This window comes from Somniosus microcephalus, chromosome 8 (genome assembly GCF_052327205.1).
Source record: "Somniosus microcephalus isolate GS21.2 chromosome 8, FLI_Smic_1.0, whole genome shotgun sequence".
NCBI classification, from domain to species: domain Eukaryota; kingdom Metazoa; phylum Chordata; class Chondrichthyes; order Squaliformes; family Somniosidae; genus Somniosus; species Somniosus microcephalus.
The window spans coordinates 42560858-42584338 of NC_140994.1; the positions used below are offsets into that span (position 1 = coordinate 42560858).

A 23481-nucleotide genomic window follows, 5' to 3' on the forward strand; every position below is an offset into this window, starting at 1 on the left:
AGCAAGCTCCCACAAACAGCAATGTGACAATGACCAGATAATCTGCTTTAGTGATGTTATTTGAGGGATAAATATTGGCCAGGACACCAGGAATAACTCCCCTGCTCGTCTTCAAAATAGTGCCGTGGGATCTTTTACGTCCATCCGAAAGACGGCATCTCCAACAGCACATCACTCCCTCAGTACTGCACTGGAGTGTTAGTCTAGATTTTTGTGCTTACGTTTCTTGAGTGGGACTTGAACACACAACCTCTGACTCAGAGGCGAGAGTGCCATAGCTTAGGAGCATAGATCAGGGAGAAAATGCTTTTTTCCCCCCAAAAAAACAAGTGATAATAATTCTAGCTATGAAAATGGACCACCACCAATTTTCCAACTTACTATACTTTGACATACTAACGGTAGGCACCTAGTATGAGTATGTGGAGAAGCATCAGAAACTCTTGGCCTGTTGTGCAGTTCCCTCCTTTTTGATAGGTGCTAAACTACCACCAGCAGGTGATAAGGCTGATCCTAACTTGCATTCAATGTACTGTATTAAAACTGATGCATGGAAAGCTGGTTATTTTCCAAGTTGTTGGCATTGTAGTCGACTCGTGGATATATTCAGAGTTACACTTTACTCAGACTAGTGCATTTACCCCAAGACTTGAGGTGACACCCTCACCCTACCACTAATTTCACAACTGGCAATTTAAGAATAAATCTTGCCCAATTATTCCAGTCTGGTAAACAACCAACCAGCCTCAAGGCTACGGAAATTCTCTCTTGCTTATCAGAGTTTTATTGTTGTATCAGAGTTTTATTGTTGTAGAAAAATATAATCAAATGAAGTCTGATAGCTCTGAAGAGGGGCAAAGGCATTAGATGTGAGCAGAGCACCATCTGATTATACCTCTTGTCAGGTCCATCAAAGGGTTAAAATGACCAGATTGTGGGGTTTTTTAATTAGTCACTAAGACATAATTTGATGTCTGTCTTTTCTGAAATTGAAATAAAACATCATGAGTTATTCCGCTTCCTGAAAAAAAAATCCAAAGAAATTTGTTTCTCAGGTAAATCCTATGAAGTTTCTCACTTGGTGAGATCTTGGCTGAGATCGAGTTAGTTCCCTTTGCTGGGTACCATCAGTTGTATCAGGCATCAATAGGGCAGTTACTGCAGTTGCAAGCCCATGGGAATTGATATGTAAATAACTGATATAGCCAGTCTCACCCTGGTAGACCGAGTAGCCTGGTGAGTAATTATGGTGATGAGGATAGCCTTGCCCAAAGAGAGGCCAAGACCCTACCTCCTTCCTCTCAGTTTGAGAGAGGGGGAATGGCAAATGCACAATAGTGAACAGACTACAATAGCAGTAAAATAAGGAAGGAAAAAAATAAGCTTTTTGCTTCACTTTTATTGAAAGTTGAGAACAGCCTATGTAAAACAACAGGAAGTGATACAGTTTTTCTGAAGACATAACAATCAGGTTTACTGATTCAGAACATGCCTTGCATCTTCAAAAACTTCCTTGCTTCTAGCTAAGATCCGCATTACAAATATTCTGAAATACAGTAGTGTTCTCCAATTCATTTCAGCAACTGTAGCCCATGTTTTCACTGCATGTAAGCAGTCTTTCATACAGAATATGCACCAAGATTTGCTAGCATAAGTTTCCTTAAGTATCGAGTTAAAATGTCCAGACTTGCCACATACAACTGTAGCGTTTACTGTGTAAGCGTTTGAAGTAAGGCAAACCGGTTACGCAGTGCTGCGTTATTGCTGCTACTAATGGTCGGAAATACTGCATTTAGCCAGTGAGCTTTGTGGCTCATCTCTGAGTCATCCCGTACTTGACAGCATTTCATGAGTTGCAAGGCCTTCAACATTAAACAATGCATTGTGCTACCGTCAGTTTCCCTAGCACATGCAGGTAGTACTGTATAGGCATAAATATTGCTTGGTCTACATTTGGGAAAAAAAAGTTTAAAATACTCAATACTTTTACAGACTCTTTTTTTCTTGGAATTCCTCATATTCCAGAAATTGCAATACCTAAACAAAGAAAGTCACACTTAAAAGTGCAACCTTTCCAAACCCTGCCTCATTCCCACCTCACTTACAATATTCATCCTCTTAAGTTCTATCTGAAACCAGCAGCACTGGTTTTATCTTTTGAACACCCTGTGTAACTAATTCACGTTTAAGCTTATTGCAAAGAATGAGGTTGTAGATAATTTGTTACATATAAGTAGAAGAAAATAATCCTTGCAGTAGAAAACATGTTTGTCCTGTATTGAACACTTTTAATATAAATTAAACGTTGAGTGGGTTGTTTTTTTAAATGTTCATATCACAAGTCCATTTATGGACACCCTGAGTCTACAGTAGACACACACACTGATAACTGGAAATCTGGTGGTGTCCAAAGCCAGAGATGCCAACTCTCCTGATTTTGGCAGGATTCCTGGATAGTTTCCTTTAGAACTAAATTTTCAACCTGTATAAGTTTCTGCATATTTTATCTGAAGTTAATGAACTTCCTCTCCATTTCGTGGTTCCAAGACAGTATTCTTATATTTTTGAATGACACTGATTATGTTAATACTCGATTTCCCTTCTCTCCTTGTCTGTCATACCTGTCACCATCTCCCGTGTCAGGCTGCTAATATCACTTGGCCAAGAGCCCGTCAATAGGCCTTGTAAAGATACCAGTGGGTATATATTCCTCATAGAATTTTGCAGCATGGAAGGAGGCCATTCGGCTCCTTGCGCCTGTGTTTGCTCTCTGAAAGAACGATCCACTGAGTCCCAGTGTAAACAAATGTGAACATAACACAGGGAAACCCATGTTTTGCTCCTGTTTTTTCACTCACTGAAAACTGGAGGAATGGAGTACAAGCATCAGTAGTACAAACATGCTGAAAAACATTGGCAGCAGTGTTTTGCTAGCCATGTCAGAGGAAAAGACAGTAGCAAAGTTTAGTTGCAAGAAGAAAAGGGAAAGAAGCAAATTAAACATTAAAGCAGTAAAAAAAAAATAAGTAGGTAGGTATAAGAAAAAAAAAATCAAACAAAAAGAATGCAAGTGTGCAGCATGTGACAGATTGCCTTTGTGGCTCCAATCCATTGAGATCACAGTTTTGGGTTGGAAAGTTGGCATCTCTGTTAGACATTCATTTACTGGGGGGTGGGGAGGTGTCAATTATTAAATCATTCACACTGCATTGAAACAGCTTATGTATATATAAAACTATTGTGATCAAGCTTGTATAAAAACCTGTAAAGATCTGGGGCCACTTTCTTGAGCATGGCTTTAAGCTCAATGCCTTGGACAATTATAATTTTAGTATAATGAGCAGGTTTAAAAACTAGTAATTACCTCCAATCCACTTTGTGTTTGCCCCCACAGACTCATGACTGCCTGACTCTCATCTGGCAAATTCAACTTTCAGGTATAGACATGTTAGATGTGAAGTTGTTTGACTTAACGTGCCTTTGCAGCACTGTTAAAAACACTAAAAAAAATGCATCAAACTGTGCAGAATTTTATAGATTTCTTCTGCTCATGTATCCTAGAACCTGATAGCCTAGTTGTTTTCTATTTGCTCAATGTCTAGTTCACCATCCAGCTGAAAAATATCCTGTCCAGCTTCCCCACTCCTCCATGAGTCTTTATCATTCTCATCACTTCGACAGCTTTGCTTCACAGTTCCAAACACTTTTGTTTCCTCCCTGCTGGTTTCCCCTTTGCTGGTAGAGGGTTTTTCCGAGTCTCCATGATGCTGTGGTTCTGGACTACAGGCAGGTGTTGTGCCTGGCATGGGAGCAGAATCATAAAGGTGTGGCGTCCATGTCTTTGCTGTGTTTGAGTTCGGTGAGATGGTCTGTTCCCGTTGGCAACAGTCATTCCCAGTGGTGCCCACAGAGCTGGGGCTGTGAAAATTCCTGAGATTCTATAAAGAGGAATCACAAAACAGCAGATAAAAGGCAATTCTCTCAAAATTCAAAGAGAGTTCAGTAAACTCCCAGTTTTACCAAAAGGCAGGTCATGACATATTTGTCTCTATTCCCATCACGGGTTATTAGCACCAAACAAAAGTTATACCAGTTAGTATAACACAAAAAAATCCCTCACAAAAAGCAGAATTGCCAGGGACCTGTAAGATTCTGGAGAAAACGCCTTGGTGATGGAAAAAAGGTAAAACTGGATTGACACAAACAAAACCTTCTTTCCTTCATGCCAGGCTCTGGCCAGAGTGCAAAAGGTAAAGACTTATGTAGGGACCGAATTCAGCATTTTGAAGCACCATAAAATGTAAATTGAACCAGTTACCTGTCCTGCATAGTACCTATTGGCCCACAGTATAAAAAGTATTGCACTGCAAACTAAAACGTACATGATCAATAAGGAATTGCTTCAGTTTAAAGTATTGATTTTCTCCACTAAACAAAACCTTGACATTGAAATTGGGATTTACTACAGGGCTTGTGCTGGGTGCCTACCCCATCCCATAATGTCATCACAACCACCCTGCTTATTTCTTCAGTTACAATGTCAGAACTTACTTTACATTGCAATGTGCCATTTAGCATTAAAAATATAATTGGGCAAATATTTTTTAATTAATAGCTATTTTATTTAACACCTTAAAAACAAATCTAAGTTAATAAGATGTTTTGTTAATTATAACAATAAATATTATGTCCATTTTTGTTTGTTTCTTATATTTTTCTTTCAAATGTAAGAATATCATTGGAGGATTGGTTGGATGAAATACGTGCTTCAGCTGTGATGAATTAACATTAGTCGTTAACCCAAAATTCTACTCATTCTACTATTTTCGGAACCGCCAAAATCTGGCCCAGGCTCCTCCACAGACCTTGCGACCTTATCACAGCTTAAATCACATCTGAACTGCCTCCAAAACAACCACATCAGATTGCTAATCCTGTATCTAAATGCAAAGACCCAACCAGACACAACATCCCCTTGCTTCATGCTTAGTGTTATGTGGCTGGGTTGACTCACTGTTTGAGCATCATATTAGCGCAAGATCCACTTGGCATCTGTTTATTGTCCCAGATATTTCTCCACGATTACAATAATCAACAATAAATGTAATAATTCTTGTTGATACAACAGAAATTGTGTTGATTTAAAAAACAGGAAATTATATGTTATACTCCAAAGTTAAAAAATTCTTACAGAACACAAGTTGTACAAATTCAGGTCGGTAATTCGACTTATCTAATTTCAAGCTTCTGCTGGAGAGTCATAAAAACATAAGAACATAAGAAATAGGAGGAGTAGGCCATACGGCCCCTCGAACCTGCTCCACTATTCAATAAGATCATGGCTGATCATCGACCTCAACTCCACTTTTCCGCCCGATCTCCATATCCCTTGATTCCCCTAGAGTCCAAAAATCTATCTATCTCAGCCTTGAATATACTCAAAGACTCAGCTTCCACAGCCCTCTGGGGCAGAGATTCACAACCCTCCGAGTGAAGAAATTCCTCCTCATCTCGGTCTTCAATGGCCGACCCCTTATCCTGAGACTGTGCCCCCTAGTTCGAGGCTCTCCAGCCAGGGGAAACAACCTCACAGCATCTACCCTGTCAATCCCCTTCAGAATCTTGTATGTCTCTCCCGCTGAGCTCAGATGAGAAATTTGGGTGCACGTTGCCCTAGGTTTTCTAGCCACATAAATCAATGGTTGGAACATCATGCAACGCGCACAAGTGAATTTCAGGTGTGCGCTCCCGACAGATGAGGGAGCATGAAGTCAAAAATGTTCCCATGCTATCCGCGACCCGCCGAGGTAGGCAAAATTCCAGCCATTAACTCTGTTTCTCGCTCCACAGATGCTGCCTGAGCTGCTGAAAATTTCCAGCATTTTCTGTTTAAATTTCAGATTTCCAGCATCTGCAGTATTTTGCTTTTCTCCCCTCTATTAAAACTAGTTTTAATCAAGTATTGCGTGTTCCCACTTCCATAGCATTTTCCTGCTGTCTCTGAATCTCCACCAAAAGAAAGAAAAAGAAAAAAGCTAAACATTGGCAGCAGGAAATCCCACAGACAACTGGGCTGCGAAACAACCAACAACAACAACAACTTGTATTTATATAGCGCCTTTAATGTAGTAAAACGCCCCATGGCGCTGCACAGGAGTAATGTAAGACAAAAAATTTGACACCGAGCCACACAAGGATAAATTAGTAGGATCATCCCTTTTGTCATTCAATCTCTCCTGCCTTCCATCCTATCACAGACCTTCCCTTTGTTCTTTCCTCCCCTCCTCCCTGCCCCAGCTTAAAAATCTCTCCTCCCTAACCTTTTCCAATTCTGACGAAGGGTTTGACCCGAAACGTTGACTCTGTTTTTCCTCTCCTTGATGCTGCCTGACCTGCTGAGTGTTTCCAGCACTTTCTGTTGTTATTAAGGATAAATTAGGGCAGGTGACCAAAAGTTTGGTCAAAGAGGTAGGTTTTAAGGAGCGTCTTAAAGGAGGAAAGAGAGGTAGAGAGACGGAGAGGTTTAGGCAGGGAATTCCAGAGCTTAGGGTCTTTGCAACAGAAGGCACGGCCACCAATGGTGGAGCGATTATAATCAGGGATGTTCAAGAGGGCAGAATTAGAGGAGCACAGATATCTCGGGGGGTTGTGGGGCTGAAGGAGATTACAGAGATAGGGAGGGGCGAGGCCATGGAGGGATTTGAAAACAAAGATGAGAATTTTGAAATCGAGGCGCTGCTTAACCGGGAGCCAATGTAGGTCAGCGAGCACGGGGGAGATGGGTGAACGGGACTTGGTGCGAGTTAGGACACGGGCAGCCGAGTTTTGGATGACCTCAAGTTTACGTAGGGTGGAATGTGGGAGGCTAGCCAGGAGAGAAACAGAGAAAGCAAAAGGAAGAGGAGAAAGAGAAAGCGATGGGAAAGAGCAAAATACAAAGAGAGGATGTGGAGAGAGAATGAATGTTTTAAGGTAATTTTTGATGCTACACTGGAGAATACAGGGTCAGCTTTCTTTCACAGCAATGCAAATGAGGACCACATTTTTATTGTTTGTTCACATCACTGTGAAGTTCGGAAAGGTAGAGTTCCAAATAAAATGTTTAACAGACTGTGTTTACATAGTTCGACATGACTTTTTTTGATGAAATACATGTTCTTGCAAAAGTACTTCATTCCGAGAGCTGGTACAGTTTGTTCTTGGCAAAGGTAAGCTTAGTGACAGTAATCTTGTTTTAAAATCAAAACCGGTGAAACATTAATTCGCATTATTCTACTGCATAGAATGGAACAGAGCAATATACAAATTTTCTTCAAATTTCCAATTAGCATTAAGATTGTTTCAGAATCTGTTAGTTTTAATGTGCAATAAATTCTCCTGGAGTATCTACATTATAAACTCCCACACACCCCTCTGGCAACAGAGGTGTCAAAATATTTCTAAACAAAAACAGCATTTGGTGAGGGAGAAAGGAATAGAAGGATTATGCAGATAAGGTGAGATGAAGTAAGCTCATGTGGAGCATAAACACCGGCATAGACCAGTTGGACCGAATGGCCTGTTTCTGTGCTGTAAATTCTATGTAACTGTCACTGAGGAATTGGGATTAGCTTGGTTGGCTCTTGCCGCCCACCTGACGGGACCTTGCTTTGTATAGCGAGCAGAACATGGGAGCAGTAACAGGCAGGAAAACAAACTCCACTGTTAACCGTACACCCTCACTTCTTGTTCCCACCAGACTTCTTCTAAAGCCAAGTGGCCCTCAGTTCAGCATTTAAATGAATCCTGAGCAAGAGTTACTGTCTAAAACCTGACTTTTACATTATGTAGACTCCAGGCTCAACAAGGCCATTTTAATGTCCCAAAGTTTTTTTTAAATTAAACTCAGTCTTCAAATGGGCCCAGTACTCAAATCTAGAAAATAATTATTAGTAACAGAGTGTTGCTCTCATTTTTTATCCGCACTGTTCCACAACAATGGTTTCAGACTTTTCTGTGAGAGACCACTTGCAAATATTGATACACTCCTTGTCCTAACTTTGGAACATCAGTGTCAGATGACCAAAAGAAAGTGATGCTATCATCGCAGAAAGTGCTCTTTGTTGAAATGCAGCAACAGAACTAACATGCTAGTTAAGTCAACAAATGGAAGAATTCTAACCACTGTCAGGGCCCTATTTGAAAACGTACCCTCTGGAACAAATGAGTAACTCTCCTTTTTAACTTGGTCACTCACAGGTTTTGCTAAATACACTGAACGGGAATGAAGTTAAAATATTATCACAGCAGATGGATAGCCTCCAGGGATCTGTGGAGGAGTACTTAAAAATCTGAATTTTAAACACCACACAGACTCTAAATATACAGAATGAAAACAGGAAATGTTGAGAATGCACAGCAGGTCAGCAGCATCTGAAAACAAAATGTTTTGGACAGGATCCTTTGCCAGAATAGAGCTTCAGAATTTTCTGTTTTAAGTCCGATTACTAGCATTAAACATAAACATAGAAGATAGGAGCAGGAGTAGGCCATTCGGCCCCTCGAGCCTGTTCCGCCATTTAATGAGATCATGGCTGATCATCCAAACTCAGTACCCTGTCCCTGCTTTCTCCCCATATCCCTTGATCCCTTTAGCCTTAAGAAATATATCTAACTCCTTCTTGAATATATTTAATAAATTGGCCTCAACTGCCTTGTGTGGTAGAGAATTCCACAGGTTCACCACTCTCTGGGTGAAGAAATTCCTCCTCATCTCTGTCCTAAATGGCTTACCCCTTATCCTTAGACTGTGACCCCTGGTTCTGGACTCCCCCGCCATCGGGAACATCCTTCCTGCATCTAGTGTGTCTAGTCCTGTTATTCATGGCTTTTCTTTGGGGGGAAAATTCAGTTGTTTGCGCCTCCCGTTAGTGCCTTAAGAGGGCGCAAAGCAACTAGCGCCCGGGCACGGCGATGTTTGCGCCGCTCGCGAAATTAACTAGACATTTTGCGGCGGCGCTAAACACTACTGCCACGATCTCCTGCGCCGGCAGATCATGACGTCAGTCGAGTGCGCAATGCCCCGGTAGCACCCCGGACCGGATATTGAGTGGTGCCCCCTGCCTTACCGCCTGCTGCTAGCAACGACAGGTTGAGGGGAGCGTTTTGCAGTCAGGAAGGGACTGGGGGAGTGCTATTTAAAGGCGACCGCTTCCTGCCTTTTTTTTGTTGGTGACATTTTTGCACCACGCATTCTGAGAGAGAGAGAGACTTCTGGACAGGTTCAACACAGTGTGAAGGAGTTTTGCATACTGAGCAGCACTTTGCAGGTTCATTTTGATTTGCCCTTCCTTGTATCTATTTAGAAGAGACTGTGGGGGCTGCACTCTGAGCTCTTTCCCTGGGTCTCTCCAGGCCGAGATTCAAGGCTGCAATGAGCAGGATGTGGATGGAGTGCAAAATCAACCGTCCCCTTTAAGATAAAAACAGAAAATGCTGGAGAAACTCAGCAGGTCAAGCAGCATCTGTGAAGAGAGAAACAGAGTTAACGTTTCAGGTCGATGACCTTTCGTCAGAACTCCCCTTTAAGAACTGGCCGGAGCCAGTGTGTCTGTGTTCCATTGCTGACTGACATCACGAGCTTCGCCAGCTCTCTGAGGTAGCGCCTTGCTCCTCGGCCTTTGCACCTTAAGACAAGTGTGAAGCGCCTGATTTAGTGCTCCAATCACCTCCAGGGGCGATAAAAGCCAAGTTTGCCGTCGAAGGCGATAATTAGCACCAGGCGCTAAACTTTGCACACGGCCGCTAATGGTGCCCCAAATGGGGCGATACTGAATTTTTCCCCCTTTCTGTCTGTAAATACCTGGGACTCATCCAGAATTATCATTCAAAGTACTCGTCCCTTGCATACCTCACCCCCTTTTAAGGAATATTACACAGAAGGGTCTCTAAAAAAAAAACACATATTTATGAGGGTCCAAGTGTAAACAAGTTTCTCAGGTAAAAATGAATTTCACACCCAGCTGTGTTTCATACGTTATTTTTTTTAATCCCACGCTCAGTTTAAAGCTAGGTGATCTTTGAAAATAATGTAGACAGAGCAGAAATATAGTTTTATTATACAACTATACTACCTTTCCAGCAAGCAGGCTAAGACATAAAGTATAAGAGGATGCCTGCAGGCAAGGCAGTATATTTGTGTAATAAAATTTTATTTCAGTTTGGCTTTTGGCCATCCTGAAATGATGTGTTGACTTGGCACCTGGCATTCTCATGCCACTTGTGAGCAGCAATAACACTCTGTACATGAACGTAGGGTCAAGCTAATGGTCGCATGGATCCTGAAGCAGGGGAGACTTGTTTGAAGGTTAAAAAGTCAAATATCAAACACACGCAAGTTTTAAATTCATTTCGTATCAGAGGAGCTGGTGGACACTGAGGTAAGACTCACAAAAATAGCTTTTCCAGAGGTTTTTTCCCTCCCTTCCTCGCTCTGATGCAGTGTAAGGTTCTACCATAGATACATCAATAGTCTTCAGTACCTTGCCCAAGTAGGCATTCTTTATTTTGCAAGCCTAAACAATATCAACAAGGTATTCCACCATAGAAGACATCACAGTCAAGCACACCCAATATATTGGACCCGAAAATCTCTGGCCTTTCTGGCGTACTCCCACCGTAACTTCAGCAGCAGTCCACCTGAAGGGCAGGAACTTTTTCCAGCACCTGTCCCAAAAATGGCAAAAAAGAGGGCAGAGGAGCCAAGGGCAGGATCTCCCTATGTTAACAACAAACTACACTCCCCCAAAAATCTGGCACTCTTCAGCTAGACCTTCCTGCCTCTGGTAAGCAGGCAATCTACATGCACCCCAGTGGCATGGACACCCCCTATTGGCAGCCAAGTAGGGAATTGTCCCCATGCCCCAGAAAGTCCACCAGGGTCAGCAGCGGAGACTCCCAGTGGGCACATCTCAGCACTTACACCAAGATGCGTCCCTATTGCAGATTTTCACAACAGGAATCACTAATCTGTCTGAATATTCCCCCCCCTTGCTGGGCCAGGTGAACGGAGGTCAATTGTAGGATCCCAAATGCCAAAATCAGCTAATTCAACACAGGTTGTAGATCAAGTCTGGGATGTTCTATTTCATAAGGTTCAATACTTCACAGTCTACTTACTAAACCGTAATTTGACTTGACTTTAAATATAAATTTTAAATATTCAAGACAGTGCCTCACCATTGACGAAAGCACAGTAGGAGGTGAAACCTCTGGGCATGACTCACAGAACAGCTGTCACTTTCACCTCAGCCGTACTTTCAAATACTGTACATGCTGCTCTCACCAGGGCTCGAAAACAGACTAAAACCGTCTGGCTCTTCATCTCTCCAGCACTAGCATTTTGAAAGACGAGATTTGTCCCAAGTTAATTCTAATAGCGGTACATGATCAGATCTCCCACTGAAACCTCACCCCTCGCCCACACCCAGATACAGCACAATGTTAAACTGTGCCATAGAACACCACAGTTCAACTTACTGTTTGTTAGCTAGCCATGTTCTGATTTGCTTGGCTTGACTATTTGTAATCACACAATAATCTAGACTGATTCAGAACCCTTGCATTGCAAAACACCACAAATATGTCAGAACAGCATGAATTTATTAACATATTAATCTTAATGGAGATGTAGCCAGCAACAACCTCACTGTTTATTTTAGACCTATAGAATGAGGTATTACTGGGCTCGTCAACATGTGAATTACAGACTGGTTCTGCTGGCTGGAAGGACCAGTATTGGAAATTGGGCAGTTGATTTCTCCTGACGTACAATTAATTCTATTCTTCTCTATTTATTCCCCAAAGTAAGTAGCCTGTCAACATAATTGTCATCACTGTAGGATTCACAATGCATTTAGTCCCCAACATCTCCTTTCGCTTTCCTGCCAACATGCTGAAAATAAACAGACTATTTGTGCATCCCACACTGACAAACAGAAAAGGAATTTAATACTTTGCTCTTTTCAAAGCTGCAAGATTCAGGCGGATTGATGATAATTTCATGTCTTTGGTATTTGCCGAGTAGTCACAGTTACACAGTCCTTGGGCTGAGGTCGAAGCCTGACTGTGAAAAAAGTCATTAGTGCAATCAATTTAGAAAGAGCATAACATTTCAAACCCAGGCACATTGCACTTTTGTGATTTTATAGCAGGAAAAAATGCTTTGAATTAAAGGGATGTTGTCACACTGGGGAGCTAGCAGGCACATGAACCGCTTCCACGGAGAGTCCACCATGTTAGATGCTGAGACAAGCTTGTGCTGCAGCAGACGCAATTAGCTTCAGGTTAGCTTTGATTTAGACTTTTAAAATATGTAGCCACAGGTGCAACCAAGATACAATTGAAGTCAATGAAAATGTATAATGGGCACCTTAATTTCCAACACCAATCACATCATTTGTTGCTCTCACTTTTTGGTGCAATACATCACCAGGTAATAATGTCTCTTTATAGGTTCTACAAGATCACAAGTACTCTGATCTTGGATCAGTTACACGTTCCAAGCGTGGCATATTTCAACCGATCCTCACACTCACGCTTGCACACAAATAAAAGTCACTGAAAATAAAGTTCTGATGAAGGGTGTACACGAAAAATGCTAACCTGTCTTTTCTTTTACTATTTTGCTGTGTATTTCCAGATTTTTTTTTTTTTTAAATTCAGATTTCCGACAGTTGCAAGTTTATTTACTTTCAGAACCTCCTCAAAAATCCCACCCTCAACCCCTGTAAACTACCACCACACCTCCAACCTCGCTTTCTTCTCCAATATCCTTAAAAAAGTTATCGGCTCCCAAATCTGTGCCCATCTTTCCCGCAACTCTCTGTTTGAATCCCTCTAATCAGACTTCCACTTCTCCAATAGGACAGAAATACAGAAATTCACGAATGGCATTCTGGCTGGAATTTTGACGTTTAGACCCACCGGGATCGGGGATGTCGGTAGATCGCGGGAAACCCGGAAGTCCGGCTTACCCCGCACGTTGTTGAGTTTAACTCCACAGCACGTGTGTGACGTCATGGGCAGGTTCCACGCCCAGAAGCCAGCCTGACTGACAGGCTTGGCTTCCAGTCGGACGGGGAACCCTGGAGAAGAGGCTGCAGCCTCAGGTAGGCGTGAGCCCCGACCCCGGGGGGGGGGATCCGATCCCGGGGAGGGGGGCACTGATGGTGGGGGAGCTTGGGGGGGCTGGGAGGAGCAGGAGTGCCCACAAAAATTCTCCCCGAGGCTGTCCTCGCCTTGCTGCAGCTACCAGGAATCCCGAGACCGGCCACAGTTAAACACAGCAGGTTAAATCCAAGGCTTCCAACCTCATTATATTTAAAGTGCCGACCCGCTTCCTAGGAGTGGGTTGGCTGCCTACCCCCGTCCCGCCTCCATTAATATGGCAGGCTGGGGTTGGGATTCACATTTTTAACACTAACCTCCCACCCGACCCCAACCCACCCATTTTTTAGGGTTAAAATTCCCCCATCTGTGTGAATGTGACGGTGGACATTATTCCCACCCCCTGTCCTCATAGACATCTCGGCAGCCTTCGATACAGTCGACTACTCCATCTTCCTCCAATGCCTCTCCTCTGTTGCCCTCGCTTGGTTCCACTCTTATCTATCCAGTTATAGCCAGAGCATCTCCAGCAATGGTTGTCTGCCCACCCACCCACACACTAACTCCAGGGTCACCCTAGGATCTATCCTTGACCCTCTCCTTCCTCATCTACATGCTGCCCCTTGGTGACATCATCCTCAAACATGCAATCAGCTTCTATATGTATGAGGATGACAACCAGCTTTATCTCTCTTGCTCACTTCACTGTCATTGTGCTATCAGATTGATTGTCTGACATCCAGTTTCGGTTGAGCCACAATTTTCTCTAGCTAAACATTGGGAAAACTGAGGCTATCATCTTTAACCCTCGCTACCAACTCCACCCCCCTCCCCAACTATTGTCAGACTGAACCAGATTGTTCATAACCTCAGCATCCAATTTGACCCTGATCTGACTACATCCTCTCCATCACAAAAATTGGCTACTTCCACCATCATCCACCTCTATCTCTACCTTAGCCCATCCGCTGCTAAGACCTTTATCCGTACATTTCTGACCTCCAAACTCAATTACTTCAATACTCTCTTGGTAAGCCTCTCATCCTCCATAAACTTCAGTTCATCCAAAACTCTGCTGCTCATATCTTATCACATACCAAGATTTGCTTGCCCATCACCCCTTGATGATCTTCATTGGATCCCAATGCCTCAAAATTTAAAATTCTCAGCTCAGCATCTCTCCATGGCCTATCTCTGCAACTTCCAGCACTATAGCCCTACAACTCAAAATTTCTGTTCCTCTGACTGCAGCCTCTTGTTCAGTCCCTCCTCCCCCCCCTCTACCCCCAGCTTTGTCTCACCATTGGCAGCTGAATAATCTAGAATTCCCTCCATAAACCCCTCTGCCTCTATCTCTTACTTTAAGACCCTCTGTTAAACCCACCTCTTTGACCAATCTTTTGGTTACCCCTCCTAATAATCTCCTTATTTGGCAGCACACTACAGGAAGCATAGTTCGCTGGCCCGGTGATGAACTTGGCACCTGTTGTGGTTTTCTTTGGATGGGGGAGGATGTCTTCTCTGGCCAAGATGCAAGTTAGAAATTTCACAACTATTATGCATGGTTGATCACTGTGTACTACAGAGTGCTATGATGTGTGCGTGCCTTCACGGTTCCCTGCTAAATTATTCTTTTTATTATGTGGGCGTCGCCGGCAAGGCCAGCATTTATTGCCCATCCCTACTCGCCCTCAAAAAGGTGGTGGTGAGCCACCTTCTCTGAATACAACTGAGTGGCTTGCTAGGTCATTTCAGGGGGCAGTTAAGAGTCAACCACATTGCTATGGGTCTGGAGTCACATATAGGCCAGACCGGGTAAGGATGGCAGGTTTATTGAAAAAAACATTCTTTTTCTGTTCTTTAAATGTCATATGCTGGTAAAAGCAGACCTTATGCCTTACGGGTTTCACGGGCATTCGCTGGGCAGAAGTTGGGCAAATACTCCGCCCGCGGAGGCCCTTTTCCCGGGGGTGCTTCGCATGCCTCAACCCAGAACTTGCGCAGCCGTTATGGGCGTGTGCGCACTTCATATGCACCCGTAGGGGCCGCAAGTTACAGCCCATTATGTTTAGCCTTGCCTATAAAATCCCTGGGAATAGTGTTATCATAACTTTAACTTGGTCAACCTTCGAATAATTCAATTTATTTTTCATACAACATCTGCGCTAATTAACTGGGGTGTATTATGAACAAGAAACGCTCAGCCAAAAGCACCAACATATGCAAAACACACTCCATATCTGTGGAATTGGACCATTTTCCCTTCATTTTTCTGACACCATAATTACCAGAAGTGCTGGGAGCTCACAGCTTAACAATGTCAATTTGATCAGCATTTTACCCCATTTCAAATAATTAAATGTAGAGTCAGCCATGCACAGTGAGCTGAAAATAACTACATCTCCAACCACACAGATCTTTCTATACTGTCTATATCGTGGCTATATTTAGCAGCAGAAACAAACATATGCAGAGAACCAAAGAATATTGCCCAACTCATATTGTTGCAGAGAAATCATTGAAATGTAAATTGGGAGAGTTCTACAATAGGAGGGCAATGCACTCGCCAGATTACTGCCCAGGCAGTGAAGATGAAAATTTACCCAAAAACGTTGTTAAAAATCAGGTGTTTTTTTAAACAGTTAAAATTAAGTTAAGCTGCACAAAAGGATAATGCAACGTAGTAAAATAAAAGGGAAAAATACCTTTACGGCATTCAAAAATGATGTCTCAGAGAAAGGTATATGATGACGTATACCACGAGCAATACTTTCAGCTACATCAGGACAGCGCGACAAAAGGGCACAGGCTCATGATTTGAAGAGCAAGTTTTTAAAAATGTATTCATTCATTCATTCACAGGATGTGGGTGCCGCTGGCAAGGCCAGCAGTTATTGCCCAAGTTAAGGACAGCTACCAGCAAGTATTTCTTTGCACAGGTGATCAACAGCTGGAACAGGTTCCCAGGGAGTGTGGTTGAGGTCAGCACAATGGACTCATTTAAGATAGAGCTAGATGTGGTAATGGAAAGCAGGTGGAGCTGGTATTCTGGAAAAATGAGACCAAAGACTTTCTTCTAAAACAATCTTGTAACTCTATTACAATCAAAAGCGTTCAGACTATCTAGGGTAAGGGAGTTTTTTTTTTTTATTCGTTCATGGGATGTAGGCGTTGCTGGCAAGGCCAGCATTTATTGCCCATCCCTAATTGCCCTCGCGAAGGTGGTGCTGCCTTCTTGAACTGCTGCAGTCCGTGTGCTGAAGGTACTCTCCCATCGTGATGCTTCCTTGTAGCGGTTTGGTACAACTGAGTGGCTTGCTCAGCCATTTCAGAGGGCAGTTAAGAGTCAACCACATTGCTGTGGGTCTGGAGTCACAGAGGCCAGATCAGGTAACGACGGCAGATTTCCTTCCCTAAAGGACATTTTACAGAGGTGTACATTTTCTAATCATACTGAATCATGAAATTAAACTTACAGTTGTCCCCCATTGATATACACAAAGGAGATGAACAAAGGAACGCTTGTGGGCATGAATTCATGCTTACTCTCATGCATCTCCTAGTGAAAATGACAGGGAATTTTGGAGCTGGACACCTACCCTCCATTGGCAGGTGGCCTATTCCTAAACTTTGTCAGACATGAAACAATAGGGCAGAATTTCCAATTGCTCACCTTTGCAGAGGTACCTCACCGTATCAGAAAATCAGTCAAGAGTGGACACAAAACAAAATTCAAACCAGGTATGTAATGACCTTGTGCAGACTTGGCCTGGAATTTCCTGTAAATTTGCACCAGTAAAAATGGCATAATCACGGTGCGATACCGATTTTCAGTGCAAAAGACCAAAGAGAGGAAATTCGGGCATAAGTGACGGTGGCAATTCAGTGAAACCTCTGCCGAATCCCTCTACCGCTCATTAACATAGCTCCGCCAACATGGAAGTGCAGCTCATACACATTTCCTGAAGTTACGCCAGGTCTGTAAGGCCCAACAGGAGCCAAATCATATTTCTGGTGTTTTACGGCAATTTTTTCAGTGATTTTTTAAAAATTTCTCCTCATTAAGACCTAAAAATGTATTTCCTTCATTTTTGATTTGCATTTATATATTGAAAACATCCACAATTGCATTTTCTTAAACATTCTGTGCCTAATGTGCTTAAATGATAGTTTGATGGCGTCAAACCTCAATTTTCATGCAGTAAGAGACACTTGCAGGAACATGCTGTCAGTTCTGCACACTTTCCTCAGGCCCCTATTGTTTATTCTGATTTCCACTCATTTTACATGGGACTTGAAGTTCCAACGTGTGCTGATGAGATTCTCAGGAAATTTTGGGCAAAACTTATGGAGGGTATAATGGACAGAATTTCCTAGGGAAACCCAGGAACTCTTCTGGACATACTCACTTGACGTTGGTTGGGGGGAACGGGGGTGTAGCACGCAGAAGATTTGGCTCAGGCCTCTCTACCAGAATTTAAAGGGACAGTCTAAATGGGGTGAAATCACAGCAGAATTATGCCAAATTCTTGCCCCCCAGGCAAAAATCAGGCTGTCCACCCTCTCCAACCCCTGAAATTTTGGGGCTATATAGTGCTTTAGTGCAGGAACTGTGAAGGGATCACCTATGGTAGCATTTGCACTACGTATTGGTTTGACTTGTATGATATTGTATCTCTTTGAAATACAACCAACATTTATTGATTGGGGATATAAAAGGAGAGAGAAAGCAACACGCGGTCTATCGACAGAATAGGAAACTTGCAGCTTTAATCTTATCTGCATTGCAGCTGCTTTATATAAATAGAAAAAAATAACTAGAATTATTGGAAATTTGAAACAAAATGAGAAAAAGCTGGAAATCAAAGAAGGTTACACATCCAAAATATTAGCCTATCTTTTCTCTTTACAGATACTGACTGACCAGCATGTTTATTTCCATCATTTTCTGTTTCTGTTTCAGATTGCCAACATCTGCATTTTGTTTAATACACAGGTGCATTAAACTACCCAGGCAAACAAAGGTTATTACTTACGTATACACCAAATAAAATCATAAAATTTCACAATGTGCTGTCACCTGTCCACATTACAAACTCTGGGTCAAATGCTTCTGAGCAATGGAGTAGCTACTTACACAACACAACAGAAAACATGAGGAACTAATTCATCATCTGGCGTACAAGTAATGCTTAAAGTAACTGATACGTATGGTGTAAAGGCTGGATATGTGCATGGTATCCAGCCCTTTGCACCCTCAGGTACGTGCAGTGTAAAGGCTCCAGTATCCAGCCCTTTGCACCCTTAGGAGACGGAGAAGGGAGAGGGCTCCTGGAAAAACCTCTCGTGGCTAAATTATATTCTCTAACTAAAAGATGCTTTAGATTACCAGAATCACAAGCCAAACCAGTGTGTGCTACAAATGTTGATTCATTTCACTATTCTTATATTTCAGAACGACATGTATAAACTGTCTCAATTCATGCAACATGTTTAGACTGTGAATAGCAAGTCTAATGCCGGTTGGTCAAAACTATCTGTAGATAGCTGGCAATCTTTTCTCGTTGAAGGCGGTTTTGGAAGCCTTGTTGCTTTTCAATGCAAAATATTCAAACCACCCAAGTAAAAACAGGAAATAGATATATTTGGATCAAAATACTTTAAAAAAAACATTTTCAAAATGCAGACACGGACAAAACAAACATCAAGTGAAGATTAGTGTTAAATTTATTCTTCCACTTTTGTCTCTTGGTCTACTCCAGAGTGTGAGTCCCACCAAAGGGAAAGCGTTAGGAGGAGTTTAGTCTCTGAGACAGCTGCAAATTTCAGCCCATGCAGTTGAATCCACTTTACAGAGCACACCACTCTGCACTGTGTTTTATAACGCAGGATTGGAGAGACTATCTAGGAAAGTTTATCAAGTGTGCAACAGCCAGGACATTCCTGACACTAATACTAATCAAATCCACAGCAGGTTACTCAGTTACAGGTACACTGACCGAATAGCACCAACAATCTTTTAATTAGTTACCAATTACTAATTTGAAAAAAGCGACTGCTCCAAACCAGAGAGAAATGTAAAAATCCTCTGTTGTCATTATTTTGCAATGATGTTAGATATATGGCTTAATATTTTCAGCATGTTTACTGGAACATTTGATCTAAGCCCACTAAATGTAGTTAGTTCTCTATAGTGGGAGCACAGCACCAGTCAAGCACATGGAGCCTTGCTTTTGTAAATGTTTACCAAGTAACAGTAACGACAGAATTGAGAGAGCTTTACTCGACATCTGGCTGTGCTATACCTGACTGGGGAATGATTCATGGGTATCCGAAGTGGGAAAAGTGTTCCCTTGCTCAGCAGTGAGATCCTTCATCTTGATGAGCAAAAAATATATAAAGAGCAAATGAAAGTGTAGAGAGATCAGACCTAGAGATTACAGAAAGCAATTCCAACACAGAAATATTGACAATGCCAGGCAGAATCAACAGAACTCCCAACAAAATGCATTGGGTCACTGCAGTGAACACCTAATTAAAGTATGAACTCAACCCATATTCCCACATTTAATAACCCAAGAACACTCCTATTAGACCAGACCCAGATGCAGCTTGGTCCCCTGCTGGACCTTCTTATACCTACAGCTGTACAACTCTTTAGGAATAAGTTAGATAATCTGTCTATGTAATTGATAACATCACATTATGAGAATGGTTGCCCACACGAACAAGTGACTATTGAAAAGGCAAACTTAATTTTTTGAATCAATAATTCAACAACAATTTAACCTCATCTCAGGTGACATAATTCATTGTCTTTTTTTATATAAGCAAGAGATCAGAAATGTATCAGATAAATGATCTCTAAGTGATTCTGGGAAAAACCTTCAGCACCTTTTCCCACCAGCAGGAGAACACTACTGAGGCCTAACACAAACATAGCTCAGTTACACTGCTTTTGAATTTGCTTATAAAAGTAAATTGGAAACTTGTGTTGATTTTTATCCTGGGACTTGAGCCTCAGAGGAGAAGCCCTGTTCTAACACTAATGCAGTTTAGTTAAATTCCCACCCAGTGTGTTTCTTTTGGCCAAAACCTTGCCGTCATTTCAGTAATACCCATCAAGCCTAACTACACATGAGCTTGTAACTCTTTCAGCACTTTTGTTCTATGATCAACACAGGAAATAAAGCAAACATATTTAACAGGAGATGAATACATGCCGTCAAAGGCATTGGATTCTTTCTTTGTAACTTGTTGAATAACACAAGAGAGTAGGTGAGGCAGCTCACCCACCCTCCTAAGTCTTAGACTTCACAGCAAGGCAAGGTCCTCAGAGAGGAAAACACAGTCAAATCATTAAAATGCTTCACTCTCACTCTCTCTCTCTCTCCCTCTCTCTCTTTCTGTACATTATTTGAAAAGTACATCTCTGGCTTTTTTGTTTTGTGAATTTTCTCCCTGCCCTATTCTCAGGCACCATCACTCACCGAGACATTGCTCAACAGCCATTTTGCACGTGTTAACTTTGACAGTGAGCGGCAGCAGATTATTCAAGCAAAGGGGAGTTCACTCCTTGCCACATTTGATGTACACCCACACATATATTTCCAGAGGTCACGGGATAGCAACCAGGAGCGAGAACACCAGTTGATTTTTGTTCTCCTCAACCAGTAGCACAAAGGTGCCCCCAACTGCCTGCCGGCGAAGATCAGCTAATATAGCACAGAGCAAGGATTGGAGCCTAGGAACTTCCTGGCCTGTGTGCAACTCACTGCATAAAGTCACTCCACCATTGGAGGGAGCTGATTTTTTTATGTTGCAGGTAAATTAATCCCTGTCCCTGATCTGCTGTGAGGTGGGAGGTGGGAGAGTGGGGGGGGGGGGGGGGGTTAATTATGCAAGGCTTAGAACCTTAGGCATGTGGGACTTTATGACCCAGGATGCTCTAATATGGCTGAGTGGTAATACTACAAAAGCTTATTACATCTGTCGCATGGTGCAGAGTCACAGTGAAGGCCAGCTTCGGGCTGCTCATGTACTGTAGATATAATGAATGATTAATTTTGAACCAACTCCCTAGTGAGGACAGACCACTGGTGTTACAATGATAGCCTCAGCATGACAACCTGACAGAGCGCTGAAAGCGCTTTCGAAATAGTCTGCTTTTAATATTTTCCAAGAAAACAGGTTATCTAGAACCTAAAACGAGGTACAGCTTGCACTAGTGCCAGACTGGGCTTGTCGACGATTAGATTGGAAGATCTTTTTTCCACGAGCCATTATCAGGACTCTCAGCTAGGCAGAAAATAGACGCTAGAATATTTGCCAATTTCCAAAACAAAGCTCACAAAGAAGCAAGATGAATCATTAACAAACCGCACAGAGGGTAGAAAACAAATTAATAAAAGGAAAAAATGTGTTTCTTATCCAAACCAGCTGACTTTAAGAATGGTCTTTTCTTTGCCGTAATCTACAGCACTAAAAATCACTTGGGTTTCTTTGACCCTTAGCAAAAAAATAAACACATTAAAGAAATATAAGAACTGCATTTTCCAGTGACTCTTCTCAGTTTCAAGACTAATTTCAGAAAACTGGCTGTGCCAGCTAATGAATAAGTAGACAGATTATTTTTTTAATGAGTCCATCAGGCAATCAAATTCTGGAAATGAAGTGTGCGTACCGTCACGTTTGCTCAGATTTAACTCTGAGAGAAGCCAGCTTCTTGCAAAGGAAAGTCTGTCCTGAATCCCAGTTTGTTCATCAATTGCTCCGTCTGAGGAGGAGGGGAGGGGGGCAGTCGTACTCCACTCATGTACGACTGCTCACAATCGGCTACTTTGTCTGCCCCAGATTATAACAAGTAACATGATTCTTTTAAACAGATTACAATCTAAAGGGAGTTATTACAGCATGTGCAAGAAAGGAGAGGCCAGAAAGACCAGGGCCCCTAATGTGGAACCATGGAGTTAAACAGCCTTGTGTGAATTCTGCCAATTGACACTTCATAATAAGCTACATGGGAGCTGTTTGAATAAGATGCTTGATGTCCTGACCCTCTGAAATTCTGAATGTGTGCAGGAAACAATGTTGACACTACTTCTGTCCATTGTCTGATTTTCCGTAATAGTTTAGCAGGAGAATACAGAACATGCTGCAGACTCAGCCTAAATCTATTTTTAGCAGCCTGACTATCTCGATAAATTACAGGGTAGTTCAGAAGCTTTGGGACATTTACGCTATCTCAAGTCCAGACATTGGGCCTGAATTTCCTCGGGCTGTCCGCCGCTGTGCCACCACAAGCCCGGCAGAAGTGCAGCGGAAACCTCTGGCGAAATTACTGCGGCACAAAGCCCCAGGAAATTCAGGGCCGTTATTGAAATCAACCCAATGGGATTAGAAATGGTGACAATCGAGTTGTACTATGGACAATACGGTATAGGCTACAGTTATAAAACAATTATCTTTATTATTATTATTAATTTTTTTTGTCTAATTACACCTCTGTGGTGCCCTGTGGGACCTTTCTTTCTATGTTAAACTAGCTGGAGTGCCCGGCGGTGCCGAGGGTTTTTTGAGGGCATGTTGTTGTTGGAAGAGAGAGATAGAGAGAGAGAGAGACTGGGGGGAGTAGAGAGAGACTGGGGGGGGGGGAAAAGAGAGAGAGAGACTGGGGGGGGGAGAGAGAGAGAGACTGGGGGGGGGGAAAGAGAGAGAGAGAGACTGGGGGGGAGAAGAGAGAGACTGGGGGGGAGAGAGACGGTGAAGAGAGAGAGAGAGAGAGACTTGGGGGAAGAGAGAGAGAGAGACTGGGGAGTGAGAGAGAGAGACTGGGGGGAAGAGAGAGAGAGAGACGGGGGAGTGAGAGAGAGAGAGACTGGGGGGAAGAGAGAGAGAGAGACTGGGGGGAGAAGAGAGAGACGGGGAAAGAGAGAGAGAGAGAGAGACTGGGGGAAGAAGAGAGAGACGGGGAAAAAGAGAGAGAGACGGGGGGGGAAGAGAAAGAGAGAGACTGCTGGATTTAGTTCGGGATTAGGCTGGAGAGAGAGGGGGGGAAGGAGCACCTCAGGCCCAGCCCGATGGACCCCTGCGAAGGAAGGAAGGTGAGCTCTCCCACCCCCTCACTCTTTCCCTCCCTCACCCTCTCTCTCTCCCTGCCCTTGTCTCTCCCTCCCTCGCTCCCGTCTCCCCCTGCCTCCCTCCCTCCCCCTGTCTCTCCCTGCTTTCCTCTCTGTCCCTCCCTCCCCTCTCCCTGCCTCCCCTCTCCCTCCCTAGCGCCTCAGGCCCGGACACTGAGCTGAGCCCCGGGACCAGGCCAAGGGGGGGAAAGGCCGA

The 23481-nt window shown here is 43.0% G+C and overlaps 1 protein-coding gene across 1 annotated transcript in view; it reads right to left on the bottom strand.

Annotated features, from left to right (window-relative positions):
• Positions 1 to 1381: 1381 nt before the first annotated feature.
• The window catches only part of fam53b (family with sequence similarity 53 member B), a 130059-nt gene continuing 107959 nt past the window's right edge, over positions 1382 to 23481 (bottom strand). The window contains exon 5 of the mRNA XM_085994627.1: positions 1382 to 3938. Coding sequence (XP_085850753.1) covers positions 3573 to 3938 — 366 coding nt within the window. The 3' untranslated portion in view covers positions 1382 to 3572. The remainder of the gene's footprint in view (positions 3939 to 23481) is intronic.